The sequence below is a fragment of the Gorilla gorilla genome, chromosome 17 (assembly GCF_029281585.2).
Source record: "Gorilla gorilla gorilla isolate KB3781 chromosome 17, NHGRI_mGorGor1-v2.1_pri, whole genome shotgun sequence".
Lineage (NCBI taxonomy): Eukaryota > Metazoa > Chordata > Mammalia > Primates > Hominidae > Gorilla > Gorilla gorilla.
The window spans coordinates 46,743,579-46,757,891 of NC_073241.2; the positions used below are offsets into that span (position 1 = coordinate 46,743,579).

A 14,313-nucleotide genomic window follows, 5' to 3' on the forward strand; every position below is an offset into this window, starting at 1 on the left:
ATTATTCATATCTCTTCCTATTTTTCATCTTTTGACGAAATACTTTGAAAAGTATGAAGTATTTGAAAAATACTTCTTTGGGGCTAATTATCTTTCTATGATTCCATTTCTTTTTTTTTTCTTTTTGTTTTGGAGACGGGGTTTTGCTCTGTCATCCAGGCTGCGGTGCAGTGCCGTGATCTCGGCTCACTGCAGCCTCCACCTCCTGGGTTTGACTGATTCTCCTGCCTTGGCCTCCAGAGTAGCTGGGATTATAGGCATCTGCCACCACTGCCGGCTAATTTTTATATTATTAGTAGAGACAGAGTTTCACCGTGTTGGCCAGGCCAGATTGGTCTCGAACTCCTGACTTCAAGTGATCTGCCCACCTCGGCCTCCCAAAATGCTGGGATTACAGGCATGAGCCACTGTGCCTGGCCTCCATTTATTTTTTTAATGGAGAAATTAAAATGACTTTATTGTTGTATATATACAAAATAGAATTTAATAGAGGGCAAAATTTATTGAACTATATACACTGCACCTGTAGTCTCAGCTACACAGGAGGTTGAGGTAGGAGGATCCCTTGAGACCAGGGAGGCAGAGGTTGCAGTGAGCTGAGATGGAGCCACTGCATTCCAGCCTAAGCAACAGTGCCAGACCTTGTCTCAAAAATAAATAAATAAATAAATAAATAAATAAATAAAAGCAAAGTAAACATTTTTTTTTTCCAAGTACACACAGAGCATTTAACAAGATAGACTATATTTTGGCCCAAAAAACAAGTTTCAATAAATTTTCAAGGGTTCAAGAAAAAGTACGTTGTCTGACCACAATGGAATTAAATAGAAATCAATAGCTAAAATATATTTGGAAAATCCCCAAATTTTTGGAGACTAGGTAACACACTTCTAAGTAGCCCATGGGTTAAAGAAAAAAAATCAAAAGGGAAAATAGAAAGTATTTTAAACCTTTCTTATAGGGCATGACTGCTGGCGATGAATACTTTCAGCTTCTTTTTATTTATTTATTTATTTTTCTGAGATGGAGTCTCGCTTTTTCGCCCATGCTGGAGTGCAGTGGCACAATCTCAGCTCACCACAACCTCCACCTCCCGGATTCAAGCAATCTCGCGCCTCAGCCTCCCAAGTACCTGGGACTGCAAGCACATGCCACCACACCTGGCTAAGTTTTGTGTTTTTAGTAGAGATGGGTTTTGCCATGTTGGCCAGGCTGGTCTTGAATTCCTGACCTCAGGTGATCCACCCACCTCAGCCTCCCCGGGTGTTGGGATTACAGGCGTGAGCCACCGTGCCCGGCCTACTTTCAGCTTCTGTATATATAAAAAAGTCCTTATTTTGTCTTCATTTTAAAAAGATACTTTTGCCACATACAGCAGTCTAGATTAATGGCTATGTTTTTGTTTGTTTGTTTGTTTGTTTGTTTTCTAAAGAGGAATAAAGATATCCCAGTCTTGGATAGTCATGCATTGAACAGTACTTAGGTGAATATGCTATTGGGACCCGTGCAGATCTCAGACCTTCGCTCTGTGCAGTTCTCTCCTCTTCCATACGCTGCCATGCAAATTCCAGCTGCCTTGTCCTCCTCATACCCCTAGCAATGTCTCATTAGTCAGGGAGACTGCCGACTCCCCATAGGGACCACTCCCTGGAAACTCGCTCCAGTCAGTCAAAGGCCCCATTTGTTTCCCATATCTCAGTGATCACTGTTCTTCATTGTCTGATATCGAATGTCTTGAAAACAGTTGTTTCATATATTTTGCCAGGTTTTTAGTTGTTTCAGATAATATAGTAAGTTCAGTCATTCTTACTCCATCATTGCCATGCACAGAAGTCGTCCATATAGGTTTTATCTGGCCTATATGTAAGTAAGGCAAGCCCTGTCGTTTAGCACTGCTCTCTGGCTTTGAAGGTCTTGGAATGTATTGGAAAAATATTGGAGTCATGGGGCCGGGCAAGGTGGCTGACACCTGTAATCCCAGCACTTTGGGAGGCCGAGGTGGGTGGATCACGAGGTCAGGAGATCGAGACCATCCTGGCTAACAGGGTGAAACCCCGTCTCTACTAAAAATACAAAAAAATAGCCGGGCGTGGTGGCAGGCGCCTGTAGTCCCAGCTAAGGGGGAGGCTGAGGCAGGAGAATGGCATGAACCTGGGAGGCGGAGCTTGCAGTGAGCCGAGATCACACCACTCCACTCCAGCCTGGGTGACAGAGCGAGACTCCGTCTCAAAAAAAAAAAAAAAATTGGAGTCATGGGAACAAAAGAGTATTCTAGTTTAGAGATCCAGATTGAAAGTCGCTTTACCTCTCTGTCTCTAAAATTTGGGAGATGACTACTATTAACATCAACAACCTTTTTTGGTGTAAGTTCTCTGATTCAACACCATCAGTGTTTCCTCAACTTTAGGGTTGTGTTACATATAGATAGAGACTCCTAGTTGAAGTTTAGGACCTATGTCCTGGATTTTGCCTTTCTGCTTATTACTATAGTTCCCAGGTAGCTATATTGCTGTCACAATCTCCACTTCAGAAACAAGAGATAAGTGTGAATAAGTGTGTGGTACAGGTTCTGGCTTCCTGCCTCCATTCCAACTCGGCTACGTTTCCTAAAGTGAGATATTTCTGATGTAATTTGTAATAATTTATAAAGCAATCATCTCCCATCTTCACAGCTGAAAGTGTTAAGGGGAGGCAGAAACTTTGCAATTGTATACTCCTTGGTTCCTTACTGACAGTGTCAAACTGACAAGTGACAACTGTCATTCTTGGTGGTATGCAAAGAAGCTACTGGTCTCATAACCATGTTCTGGAAAGCGAATTCCAGGATGTTATTTTTCTGGTGTATGTATACTTAATATTTTCATCTGTGCCTTTACAAATGATTTATCCACTGTCTGAAATCTTTTGAGATCATCCAAGTGGAATTCAGTGTTGCTGCGAGAACTCTTTTCCTTCAGCATCCAGAAAATCAGAAGAGAACCCTTTTCCTAGAAAAAGGGACGGCAAACTACTCTGTGGCCTCTTTTTCTGCCTCATCAACTCTCCAGCCTTATCAATTTTTAATAAACAGGTGAAATTGACTAATAGTGAATGTCTAGAGCAAGCTTTGTGTGTTCAGAGGTGTGTATACCTAAAGGGAAAGCCAGGATCTTTTCATTTACGTCAGTGGGATGGAAATGGGAGCAGATGCGTATTTTGATGATTTGCATAGAAGTTTCTGCTCTTTCTGATCTTCTGTTGGTGGAGCAACCTCCTTCTCTCCTAGTATACCTTTTATACATTACACATAACATTAGACCTCCAGGACATACTTAATGTGAAAGAGAAAAAATGCTGGCATTAAATATGCCTGTGAATGGCACCTACCATTCCAGTAGATCTGTGAATGCACAGACTGAGTCAGAGGTGTTGAAGGAAAGCCCCGGTGACATATTATGAGAGCCACTCCTCGTCTCTAGAAACAAATGCCTCAGTGAATAGGACTGTTACCCCTTTTTTTTTCCCACCAATATTGCCTCTGTTTCCATTTGCATTTCCAGAAGTGACCCAATTCTGAGTTTTTAAAATCTTCCTTGCTTCACACATCAAAGCTCACAGCCTTCGTAACTGGGTGGAACAAGCAAGTGGAAAGGTAGCATTGTTTTCTCTTATAGCACAATGTCAGTATTATAAAAGATCTCTTTTGATCGCAAGGGACTTAAATATGTAAACTTTAGGGCTTGTAGTGATTTGTGCCTTTTCAACTAAGCAGGATATTAAAACATAAAGCCAAAATTGAGGCAACATCTGACAGCCAGTTCAGGGACCACAGACTTGGAAAGACCTTTGGCAATCAAAAAACATTGCTTCTTTGTCAACCCAGGAGTTTTGGATCAGTCCCCACTCTTCAAAGTTTCCTTGGAGTATCTCACAGTCCAGTACCCACCCTTGAAATTGCACTTGAAAAGTAATCTCTTTTCTTTGCCAAGTTAACAATATCATGACCCAGCCAAATAGTTCCTTACTGTACACCTGAGTTTTAAAGGCGTGGCATTCAGGCGTTTCAAATTTCAAAAGCCTGAAACTTGGCATAACTCCTGATAAGCCTCATAGCTTCCTTTTTTCTTTTCTTTTCCTTTTCTTTCCCTTCTTCTTTCTTTCTGCCATCCCTCCCTCCTTCTCTTTCTCTCTTTCTTCCTTTTTATGTATTTTTCAAAATAACTTAGTGTGCAGAAAGAAAACCATCTGACTTACAAGCCTACAGCCTCCATTTGACAAGACTCAGTAAAACATAATTGTTAGTGAGACTGCTCATGCTTTGTTAGTTACCTCGGGTCAGTAGCCAAGGAGTGACCTAACCTTCCAGTTGCGGAGGTAAAGCAGTTCCTTCTGGGGGCACATTCAGTTCAAGGATGTTTTGTTGAGACTCCTAACCAGGGTTCCTATAGTGACAGCCCATCAAAGGTATTAGCACCTGCCCAGCTGGTGCTAAAAAGAGGCTGGCAGCATGCTGGGCCCTCTCAGAAGTTACCAGATGACAACACGTCCACTCTCATTATTTTCCATTTCCTCCCTTTATTTTATTTGAGAAAAACATCACAATTATTTGGGGTAGAGAAAATTTTTTATAGAAAGCCTATCCTATTTTCCTTTACTTTAAAGACATCTTCAAGCATGATGTATTTAAGCAAAGGAATGATGAACATAGAGGATTTGAAATAACAGATGGATGTTTGTCTTGAGATAGTTTTAAAATCTGGTGATAGGACAGTGCTAACCGTATATAAATGGAGGGTAGGAGGGTTCCTCCCACCTGAATTTTTGAACAAGGGATGCTCATGCCTGCGCCCTCCCATACATGATTCTAATTTGGAAGCTGATCCAAGTTAGTAAACCTAAGTAAACAAACCTCTTTTGGGGGAGCTTAATTTTTTTTTTTTTTTTTTTTTTTTTTGACACAGGGCCTCACTCTGTTGCCCAAACTGGAGTGCAGTGGTGCAATCTCGGCTCACTGCAGCCTCTGCCTCCCGGGTTCTTCAAGCCATTCTCGTGCCTTAGCCTCCCGAGTAGCTGGGACTATAGCCACGTACCACCATGTCAGGCTAATTTTTGTATTTTTAGTAGAGACGGGATTTTGCCATGTTGCCCAGGCTGGTCTCGAACTCCTGGCCTCAAGTGATCTGCCCGCCTTGGCTTCCCGAAGTGCTGGGACTACAGACGTGAGCCACCGCACCCAGCCAAGCTTGAATTCTTGATCTCAGTCTCCTCACGCCCATGCCTTATTTTGATCTGTCTTTTATTTTACATAATGAGACATCTTGGTTTTTACATCAGTGAAAGGGTGCCATTTCATAAAATACCAAGATGGTTCCACTTTCCAGGAGTAGCATTTCAGATCCCACATATATTCAGCCTTGACAGAAGGCTTAGTTTAAAATGTCTAAAGGCATGTACAAAGAAAGAAAGAATAGCAGAGTGCTAGCATTGCTCTCTTTGAAACTGGACTTAGCCTTGAAAAGCAGCCATTATGTGAATGAGAGGAATAAAGACGCTAAGCAGAGGCCAGGGGATTCTATGATGGAAAGACTAAGCTACTCTCCTAAAAATAAGTTCATGACTTGAGTCTCATCAGTTGAGTGTCTTGTAGTTCCAAAGCATGGATGTCATAAAGATAATGACTGTGCTTAGTTTTTGTGCACAATTTCTTCTGTTTAACTGCAACTCTATCAGACAGGGGGACAAGAATGGAACCTCTGCAGTTTACCCATATATGTTTTGATTTGTAACTTGCTGTACAGAAAAGTTGTAGGAAGTGGGAGAGGGTAGAAACTCCTCTAGTTAGAAATATAAACTTGTTTCATAGAAGGAACATAAAGCAACAGCAGAAGTGAATGCTAACAAGTGACTTTCTTCTGGCTATTCAGAACAGACAGAGTATTGTGTTCCATACTGGTTGATCCAGTCTTTGCTTTCATGGTTTTCTGCTTCTTGGGCCAGAATATTGGCCAGCATTTTTCAGAAGTTGTAATTATTACACACTGTGCCTGCAGGGGCATGAAGAGCCAAGGAAGCTTCAAGATTGAAAACTGTGGGTTGGGAAACAGCAAGCCACTGGGTTCAGCTTTTGGGTTGATATCATCAACGAGCAACTGATCAATTCTTTCAAAAAATAAAGAAATTAATCTAGGGACCTCATTTTGTGTTCCTATCAAAATTGCAGAAAAACAATAACAACTTGACTGCACCCTTCACCCAAAAGGAACTTTGCTTATGAAAGACATAAATCATTTTGTAGAGCAGAACATTCTTTGAAAGCTCTGAGTAGAAGAAAGCACTTGCTTAAGGAACTTAATTGATAGAAACTAGCAGGTTGGACAGGGCTGCCTGAGTTCAAAGGCGCCGCTTTTAATCCCAAACCATTTTAATTTTACTTAACTTTTCTTTCTGAGTGACTACACTGCAAACTGCAAACTTCTATTAATCTACTGCCAAGTAATTTTTCTTAAGAAGGTGGATACTTTGCAAGATCCATAGCCAGGAGATGGCTGTCAGGAATGCGGGTAGTACAGTTTTGTGTAGATAAAAACAGAGGCACAGGAAAGTAGGTCATTCTGTTTTATATGTGGAACAGATTCTGGCTCTGGCAGTTTGCTCTGATCAAAAACAATAAGGGACTAGTACTTCTTTAAGTTTGGAAATGTAATGCCTCTGGCAATACAGGATCTTGGAGCGTGGAGGCTAATGTTTTCATAGTTGGGATTTCATGTTAGTAGAACAGCCAAAATGTCAACTGTTTGCAAGGAGAGTCATCCAATTCACACATATGCAGCTGGAGAGAAAGCTTAGCTTCAGATGACAGTTAACATTTTGGGGATGAACGGGAAGAATGCAGAAATAGCCTACTGCAGCCAAGAAATGAGTGGTTGTTGGAAGAACCACTTTCGCAAAATTGTTCTTTCTTTCATTGCTAGCACAAGAGACTTGTAACATTGCATTCAGATTTTCACACTGTGTGATTTTTTTTTCTTTCTTTTTTTTTGGCTCATTTGAGAGTTAAGAGCTTACAAAAGTGACTGGGTTGAATAACTTCAGCAGAATTGATTTTTTGAAAACAGCAAATGGGTCAACTTTGGCTAGTTTATCTTCGTAAAATGGATGGCCAGAATCACAGCGTATTTGGTCATTTTGGCCATCTTAATAACTGACACAGATCAATACCTTAGCCACTTTTTTTCTTGACTTTTATTCTTTAGAGAAAAAATTGATTTATTGAGATGACTCTTCCTTTTTGTGACTCTTAGTCTTTCTACAGTCTTGCAAATAACTACTTGTCTGCATTGTTCTGGTCATTCTTTATTTTTGATGGACTAGAATATTAGTTTTTATTGGCTTCAAGAGCATAGTCCAGGATAGTTTTTTAAAATCCCACATAATCTGGTGTATTTAGTGTTGTATAAATATTGTTTAGTACACTATCGTTTAAGGCTGGCACTACTGAATATGAAACAGTTGAAAATCAACTGGCCAACAAACTATCTTAAAATGGCACAATCATGAGCTACTCAAAGAAATGTACCACCTCACACATTCAAAAACACAGAAATCACAGAACACACATTCTGTCAAAAAACAGAAAATAACAAATGTTGATGAGAATGTGGAGAAATAGGAATCCTGGTGCACTGTTGGTGGGAATGCAAAATGGTGCAGCCACTATGGAAAATATTAGGGTTGTTCCTCAAAAACTTAAAAACAGAATTACCATGTGACTCAGTAGTTCTACCTCGGGATATATATTCAAAATAATTGAAATCAGGGACTCAAAGAGTTATCTGTATACCCATGTTCATAGCAGCATTATTCACAATAGCCAAAAGGTGAAAGCAACTTAAGTGGCCATCAGTGGATGAACAGGTAAGCAAAATATGGTAAATACATACAATGGGAATACTATTCAGCCTTAAAAAGAGGGAAATTCTGACATATGTTACAACATGGATGAAACTTTGAAGATGTTCTGTTGAATTTAAAAAGCCAGTCACAAAAAGACAAATAAATACTGCATGATTCCACCAGTAAGAGGTACCTAGAGTAGTCAGACTCATAGACACAGAAAGTGGAATGATGGCTGCCTGGGGCCAGGGGGAGGAGGAAATGGAGAGTTAGCATTTCGTGGGTACACAGTTTCAGTTGGAAAAGATGAGAAAGTTGACATGGATGGTGGTGATGGTTGCACATGCAATGTGAATATATTAAGTATTGAATGCCATTGAACTGTACATTTAATAATGATTCAGCTGGTAAACTTTATGTTATGTATATTTTATCATAACAAAAAATAAGTAAACTATTAGGCCAGGAAGCGACTTTAAAAAAAAAAAGACATACAGGGCACCGTAACAGACACATGGTGCTATCTTCAGTGGACTTATATTCCGTCATTGTTTCCTGTCTTCTCCAGAGGCAGCAAAGCTCTTTTTGTATGTCTTAAATGACGTCAGGCCCACGCCTTCCTTGCCCCTCATCTGAGAAAGAGTTCCTTGCTTCTCTCCTCATGTCTCTCCCCTCCCACCTTCCACATGTTCTCCCCTTCATCACAGGGTTCAGCCAGAGATATATAGGGCGCTTTGGTTGAGAAACACTGATCTCATGGACATCCATGTAAAATGCTCAGCCTTAATCTGTGAACAAGGTGTCTTTCATCACCTTGCTAGAACTGTGAAAAGAAAATTAAAGGCACAGGAGAGGGCAGAAATACAGAACCCTAATAGAGAACTATAAGCTGATGTTTGCGCCCAAGGCTTCGTACCTGTATGACTAAGAGAAAGGTAAACCCTTACCAGGCAAGTGAGTTTTAATTTTAAGAGGTAATTATTGAAACCTCAGTTTGGGCTGGGTGTGGTGGCTCACACCTTGTAATCCCAGCACTTTGGGAGGCAGAGGCAGGCAGATCACCTGAGGTCAGGAGTTCGAGACCAGCCTGGCCAACTCGGCAAAACCCCGACTCTACTAAAAATACAAAAATTAGATGGGCATGGTGGTGCATGCCTGTAATCCCAGCTATTCGGGAGGCTGAGGCAGGAGAACTGCTTGAACCAGGGAGTCACAGGTTGCAGTGAGTTGAGGTTGTGCCACTGCACTCCAGCCTGGGCAACAGAGCAAGACTCTGTCTCAGAAAAAAAAAAAAAAAGAAAGTAAGAAAGGAAAGAAAGAAAGAAGGAAGGAAGGAAAGAAAGAAAGAAACTTACTTCAGTTTGCTCTCAGGAATTCTTAACTTGGTGAGAGTTGCCCCTGGAAAAATGTGACTTTGCAGGATTCATGATAGTATTGGTCCAGGTTAGGTTATGTTTTTCCCATTTTTTTTTCTTTTCTTTCTTTTTTTTTTTGAGACAGAGTTGCCCAGGCTGGAGTGCAATGGCACGATCTCAGTTCACCACAACCTCCGTTTCCTGGGTTCAAGCGATTCTCCTGCTTCAGCATCCTGAGTAGCTGGGATTACAGGCATTGGCCACCACGCCCAGCTAATTTTTTTTTGTATTTTTAGTAGAGACGGGATTTTTCCATGTTGGTCAGGCTGGTCTCGAACTCCCGACCTCAGGTGATCTGCCCGCCTCGGCCTCCCAAAGTGCTGGGATTACAGGCGTGAGCCACTGCGCCCGGCCTTTCTTCCCATTTCTTTTTTTCTTTTCTTCTTTTTTTTTTTTTTGAGACAGAATCTCACTCTGTCACCCAGGCTAGAGTGCAGTGTTGCAATCTCAGCTCACTGCAAGCTCCGCCTCCCGGGTTCATGCCATTCTCCTGCCTCAGCCTCCCGAGTAGCTGGGACTACAGGTGCCCACCACCACGCCCGACTAATGTTTTGTATTTTTTAGTAGAGACGGGGTTTCACCGTGTTAGCCAGGATGGTCTCCATCCCCTGACCTTGTGATCCTCCCGCCTCAGCCTCCCAAAGTGCTGGGATTACGAGTGTGAGCCACCACGCCCGGCCCTTTTTCCCTATTTCAAAGCAAATTACCCCGACTAAGATACTAGTGAATTGTTTCCTTACTCATCACCAACCTGAATTTCAGGACTTAAGTCACCCCAGATTTGGGGAGGAAGTTGGACACTTCAGGTAATGGATGACAGAGCTGCACATTCTACTGGCTTTAATAGTTCAGCACTTTTCCACCTATAAAATTTCTCGATATGCTTTAATATTCCATATTGAGCAAAAATGACATTCGTGCTCTTCACATTGAAGCTATGACAATCAATATGCTTGCCTCAAGGGTCTACCCCTGCCACCACCACCCCTAACACACACACACACACACACACACACACAGAAAATTGAGAAGATGAGACTTCTAAAGGTCACACCTGCCAAGTAAAGTAGAAAGTAGTTTTCTTCAAGAAATATCCGTGCCAGGCACGGTGGCTCGCACCTGTAATCCCAGCACTTTGGGAGGCAGAGGCAGGCAGATCACTTGAGGCCAGTAGTTCGAGACCCGCCTGGCCAACACGGTGAAACCCCTTCTCTACTAAAAATACAAAAATTAGCCAGATGTGGTGGCATACACCTGTAATCTCAGCTACTCGGGAGGCTGAGGTGGGAGAATCGCTTGAACCTGGGAGGTGGAGGTTGCTGTGAGCCGAGATCACGCCACTTGCACTCCAGCCTGGGAGACAGAGTGAGACTCTGTCAAAAAAAAAAAAAGAAAGAAAGAAAGGAAGGAAGGAAGGAAGGAAGGAAAGAAAGAAATATCCTCTAACTAAATTTCTTTTTTCTATTCTCCCAAGCTTCCGCAGGTTCACTCGATCCAACAGTGTGACGACAGCAGTACAGGCCGACCTGGACTTCCATGATAATCTGGAAAATTCTCTGGAATCTATAGAGGACAATTCGTGTCCTGGCCCCATGGCCAGACAGTTCTCCCGTGATGCCAGCACCTCCACAGTCAGCATTCAGGGCTCAGGAAACCATTACCATGCCTGTGCCGCCGATGATGACTTTGACACGGATTTTGACCCCTCTATTCTGCCTCCTCCGGACCCCTGGATTGACTCTATCACTGAAGACCCTCTGGAGGCCGTGCAAAGGTCAGTGTGCCACCGGGATGGCCACTGGTTCCTGAAGCTCCTCCAGGCAGAGCGAGACCGCATGGAGGGGTGGTGTCAACAGATGGAGCGGGAAGAACGGGAAAACAACCTGCCCGAAGACAGTAAGTAATGCCACCACGTGCCACACCCGTCCCCTGGGGCTGGGGTTGCTTTGTGTGTGCAGACCTTGTTGTTTTCTTCTCTGCCAGCTTCACTTGTATAACCTTGACGTTCCACACCCCAAACCAGAACATGCAGGAGAGCTAGGCGATTCCAGCTGAGTCCAGAAGTCCCTGCACAGCACAAAACCAAGAAAACTCCTGGGTAGATATAACACTGTCCTTAGCTCTAGGCCCATGACGTTCTTTTTCTTTCTGAAAATACCAAGCTCTGTGTGGAGGTGCTTTCATGTCTCTAACTTGGTCCCTCCAAGATGATCCTGGAATGTTGCTGATCCTCAGGGGATTGAAAATAATTCTAATCAAAACGTCTCGTGTATCCTATGAATATATACATCTACTATATACCCACAAAAATTCTTTTTAAATAAAAAAAGAAAATAATTCTAACTAGCCCAGTGCAGTGGTGCCCACCTGTAGTCCCAGCTCTTCGAGAGACTGAGGTGGAAGGATCGCTTGAGTCCAGGGGTTAGAGGCTGCTGTGAGCTATGATCACACCACTGCACTCCGGCCTGGGTGACAGAGCAAGAACCCATCTCTAAAAATAAATATATAAATAATACTAACTTTTTTCAAGGTCCATAGATACAGGTATATTGGGGATTTATATTCTTTATGATTTTGTTATTCTCATTAACATACAGCATTAAAACAAGGCTTATAACGTATAGGCCGCTAGAAACCCCCACCTATTTGTATTCTTAAGCCTGTTTGACAGGCACTTTCTCTTAGGATTTACAGAGGCAAACCCTTTAGCTGCTAAAGAAACACATTTTATAATCTTATTACAGTTGAATAGGCTAAAGTGAAATACATGATGAATACATAAAATAAATAATGGACACTCTTTTTTGCACACTATTCTTTTCTTTCTTTTTTCAGACAGGGCCTCACTCCTCACCCAAGTTGCAGTGGCGCAATCATGGCCCACCCCAGCCTTGACCTCCCAAGTAGTTGGGACTACAGGCATGCACCCCGTGTGCAGCTGATTTTTGTATTTTTGGTAGAGACGGGGTTTCGCCATGTTGCCCAGGCTGGTCTCAAACTACTGAACTCAGGCAATCCGCCCACCTTGGCCTCCCAAAGCACTGGGATTACAGGCATGAGCCACCGTGCCCAGCCTGCACGCTATTATTTTCAAACTTGACCTTTTAACATTTGAAAAAGAAAAATTGTCAAATTATATTAACAGTTGAAAAAGAAAAATTATCAAATTACCTCAATTCTGAGGCATGTTTTACATGTTTTCAACAATTCTGAAATTAGAATGTAGCTTATTTATAATCAGTATGTATTTTAATGTTGTATGTTTATTTTCCTCTGAAACATTATTATTAAATTAATGGTGGATCCTCCAACTGATGATATTTTTGAAACAAGGAAATTTGGTGGTAGGCATTAATGCCTGCTTCATGTCTGTGTGCAAAGCATCTAAAAGAGTATTGCTATGAAGTAACTTTTTAGACTTGTTTCTTAAATTACTTTTTCAATTTTTATTATGAGCTTTTTCTTTTTTTTTCTTTTTCTTTCTTTTTTTTTTTTTTTTTGAGATGGAGTTTTGGTCTTGTTGCCCAGGCTGGAGTGCAATGGTGCCATCTTGGCTCACCGCAACGTCTGCCTCCTGGGTTCAAGTGATTCTCCTGCCTCAGCCTCCAGGTAGCTGGGATTACAGGCATGCACCACCACACCCAGCTACTTTTGTATTTTTAGTAGAGACGGGGTTTCACCATGTTGGTCAGGCTGGTCTTGAAATCCTGAGCTCGGGTGATCCACCCGCCTCGGCCTCCCAAAGTGCTGGGATTACAGGCATAAGCCACCGTGCCCGGCCTATTATGAACATTTTTAAACATGCACAAAAGTAGAGAGTTTAACATGATGAGTGCCCATGTACTCGTCACCTGCTTCAACAACTGGCCAGTCTTATCTCCACCATTTGTAGTTATTGTTGTCAGAGTATTTTTAAGAAAATCCAGCACCAGGTGTGGTGGCTCATACCTGTAATCCCAGCACTTTGGGAGGCCAAGGCAGGAGGATCGCTTGAGGTCAGGAGTTCAAGACCAGCATAGCCAATATGGTGAAACACCATTTCTATTAAAAATACAAAAATTAGCCAGGTGCAATGGCATGCACCTGTAATCCTAGCTACTTAGGAGGCTGAGGCAGGAGAATTGCTTAAACCCAGAGGTAGAGGTTGCGGCAAGCTGAGATTGTGCCACTGCACTCTAGCCTAGGCAACAGAGTGAAACTCTGTCTCCAAAAAAAGAAAAAAAGAAAATCCAAGGCATCGTGTCACTTCCCTATGTAGGTCACACTTATAGAAAACATTTTTTATATATATAATCATAGGCCTTGTGCAGTGGCTCATGCCTATAATCCCAGCACTTTGGGAGGCTGAGGCGGGTAGATCACTTGAGGTCAGGAGTTCTAGACCAGCCTGGCCAACATGGTGAAACCCCATCTCTTGTAAAAATACAAAAATTAGCCGGGTGTGGAGATTGGCCCCTGAGATCCCAGCTACTCGGGAGGCTGAGGCAGAGAATGGCTTGAACCCGTGAGGTGGAGTTTGCGGTGAACAGAGATCGCAGCTACTGCACTCCAGCCTGGGTGACAGAGTGAGACTCCGACTCAAAAAAAGGTAAAATATTATCATGCATTATCGTACCTAACAAAAACAACAATAATTTTTTTTCTTTTTAAAGACAGAGTCTTGCTCTTGTCACCCAGGCTGGAGTGCAATGGCCTGATTTCAGCTCACTGCAACCTCTGCCTCCTGGGTTCAAGCGATTCTCCTGCCTCAGCCTCCTGAGTAGCTGGGATTACAGGCACCTGCCACCATGCCCAGCTAATTTTTGTATTTTTAGTAGAGACGGGGTTTCACCATGTTGGCCAGTCTGGTCTTGAACTCCTGACCTCAGGTGATCCACCCGTCTCGGCCTCCCAAAGTGCTGAGATTACAGGGGTGAGCCACAGCGCCCGGCCAATAATTTCTTAATTAGATTTAACATCTACTATAAATCATGTTAAGTGCATTTACTAAATGCCCCAAACTAGTGGTGTCAAAGAGTAGTGAGTT

At 42.5% G+C, this 14,313-nt stretch overlaps 1 protein-coding gene across 24 annotated transcripts in view; it reads left to right on the forward strand.

Moving 5' to 3' along the window:
- Positions 1–14,313, forward strand: part of DLGAP1 (DLG associated protein 1) — a 968,998-nt gene that overhangs the window by 919,737 nt on the left and 34,948 nt on the right. For all 24 annotated transcript variants that reach the window (XM_019014108.4, XM_019014109.4, XM_055368502.2 and 21 more), the window contains one exon: positions 10,762–11,183. In XM_019014108.4, the coding sequence (XP_018869653.1) occupies positions 10,762–11,183 (422 nt within the window). The remainder of the gene's footprint in view (positions 1–10,761; positions 11,184–14,313) is intronic.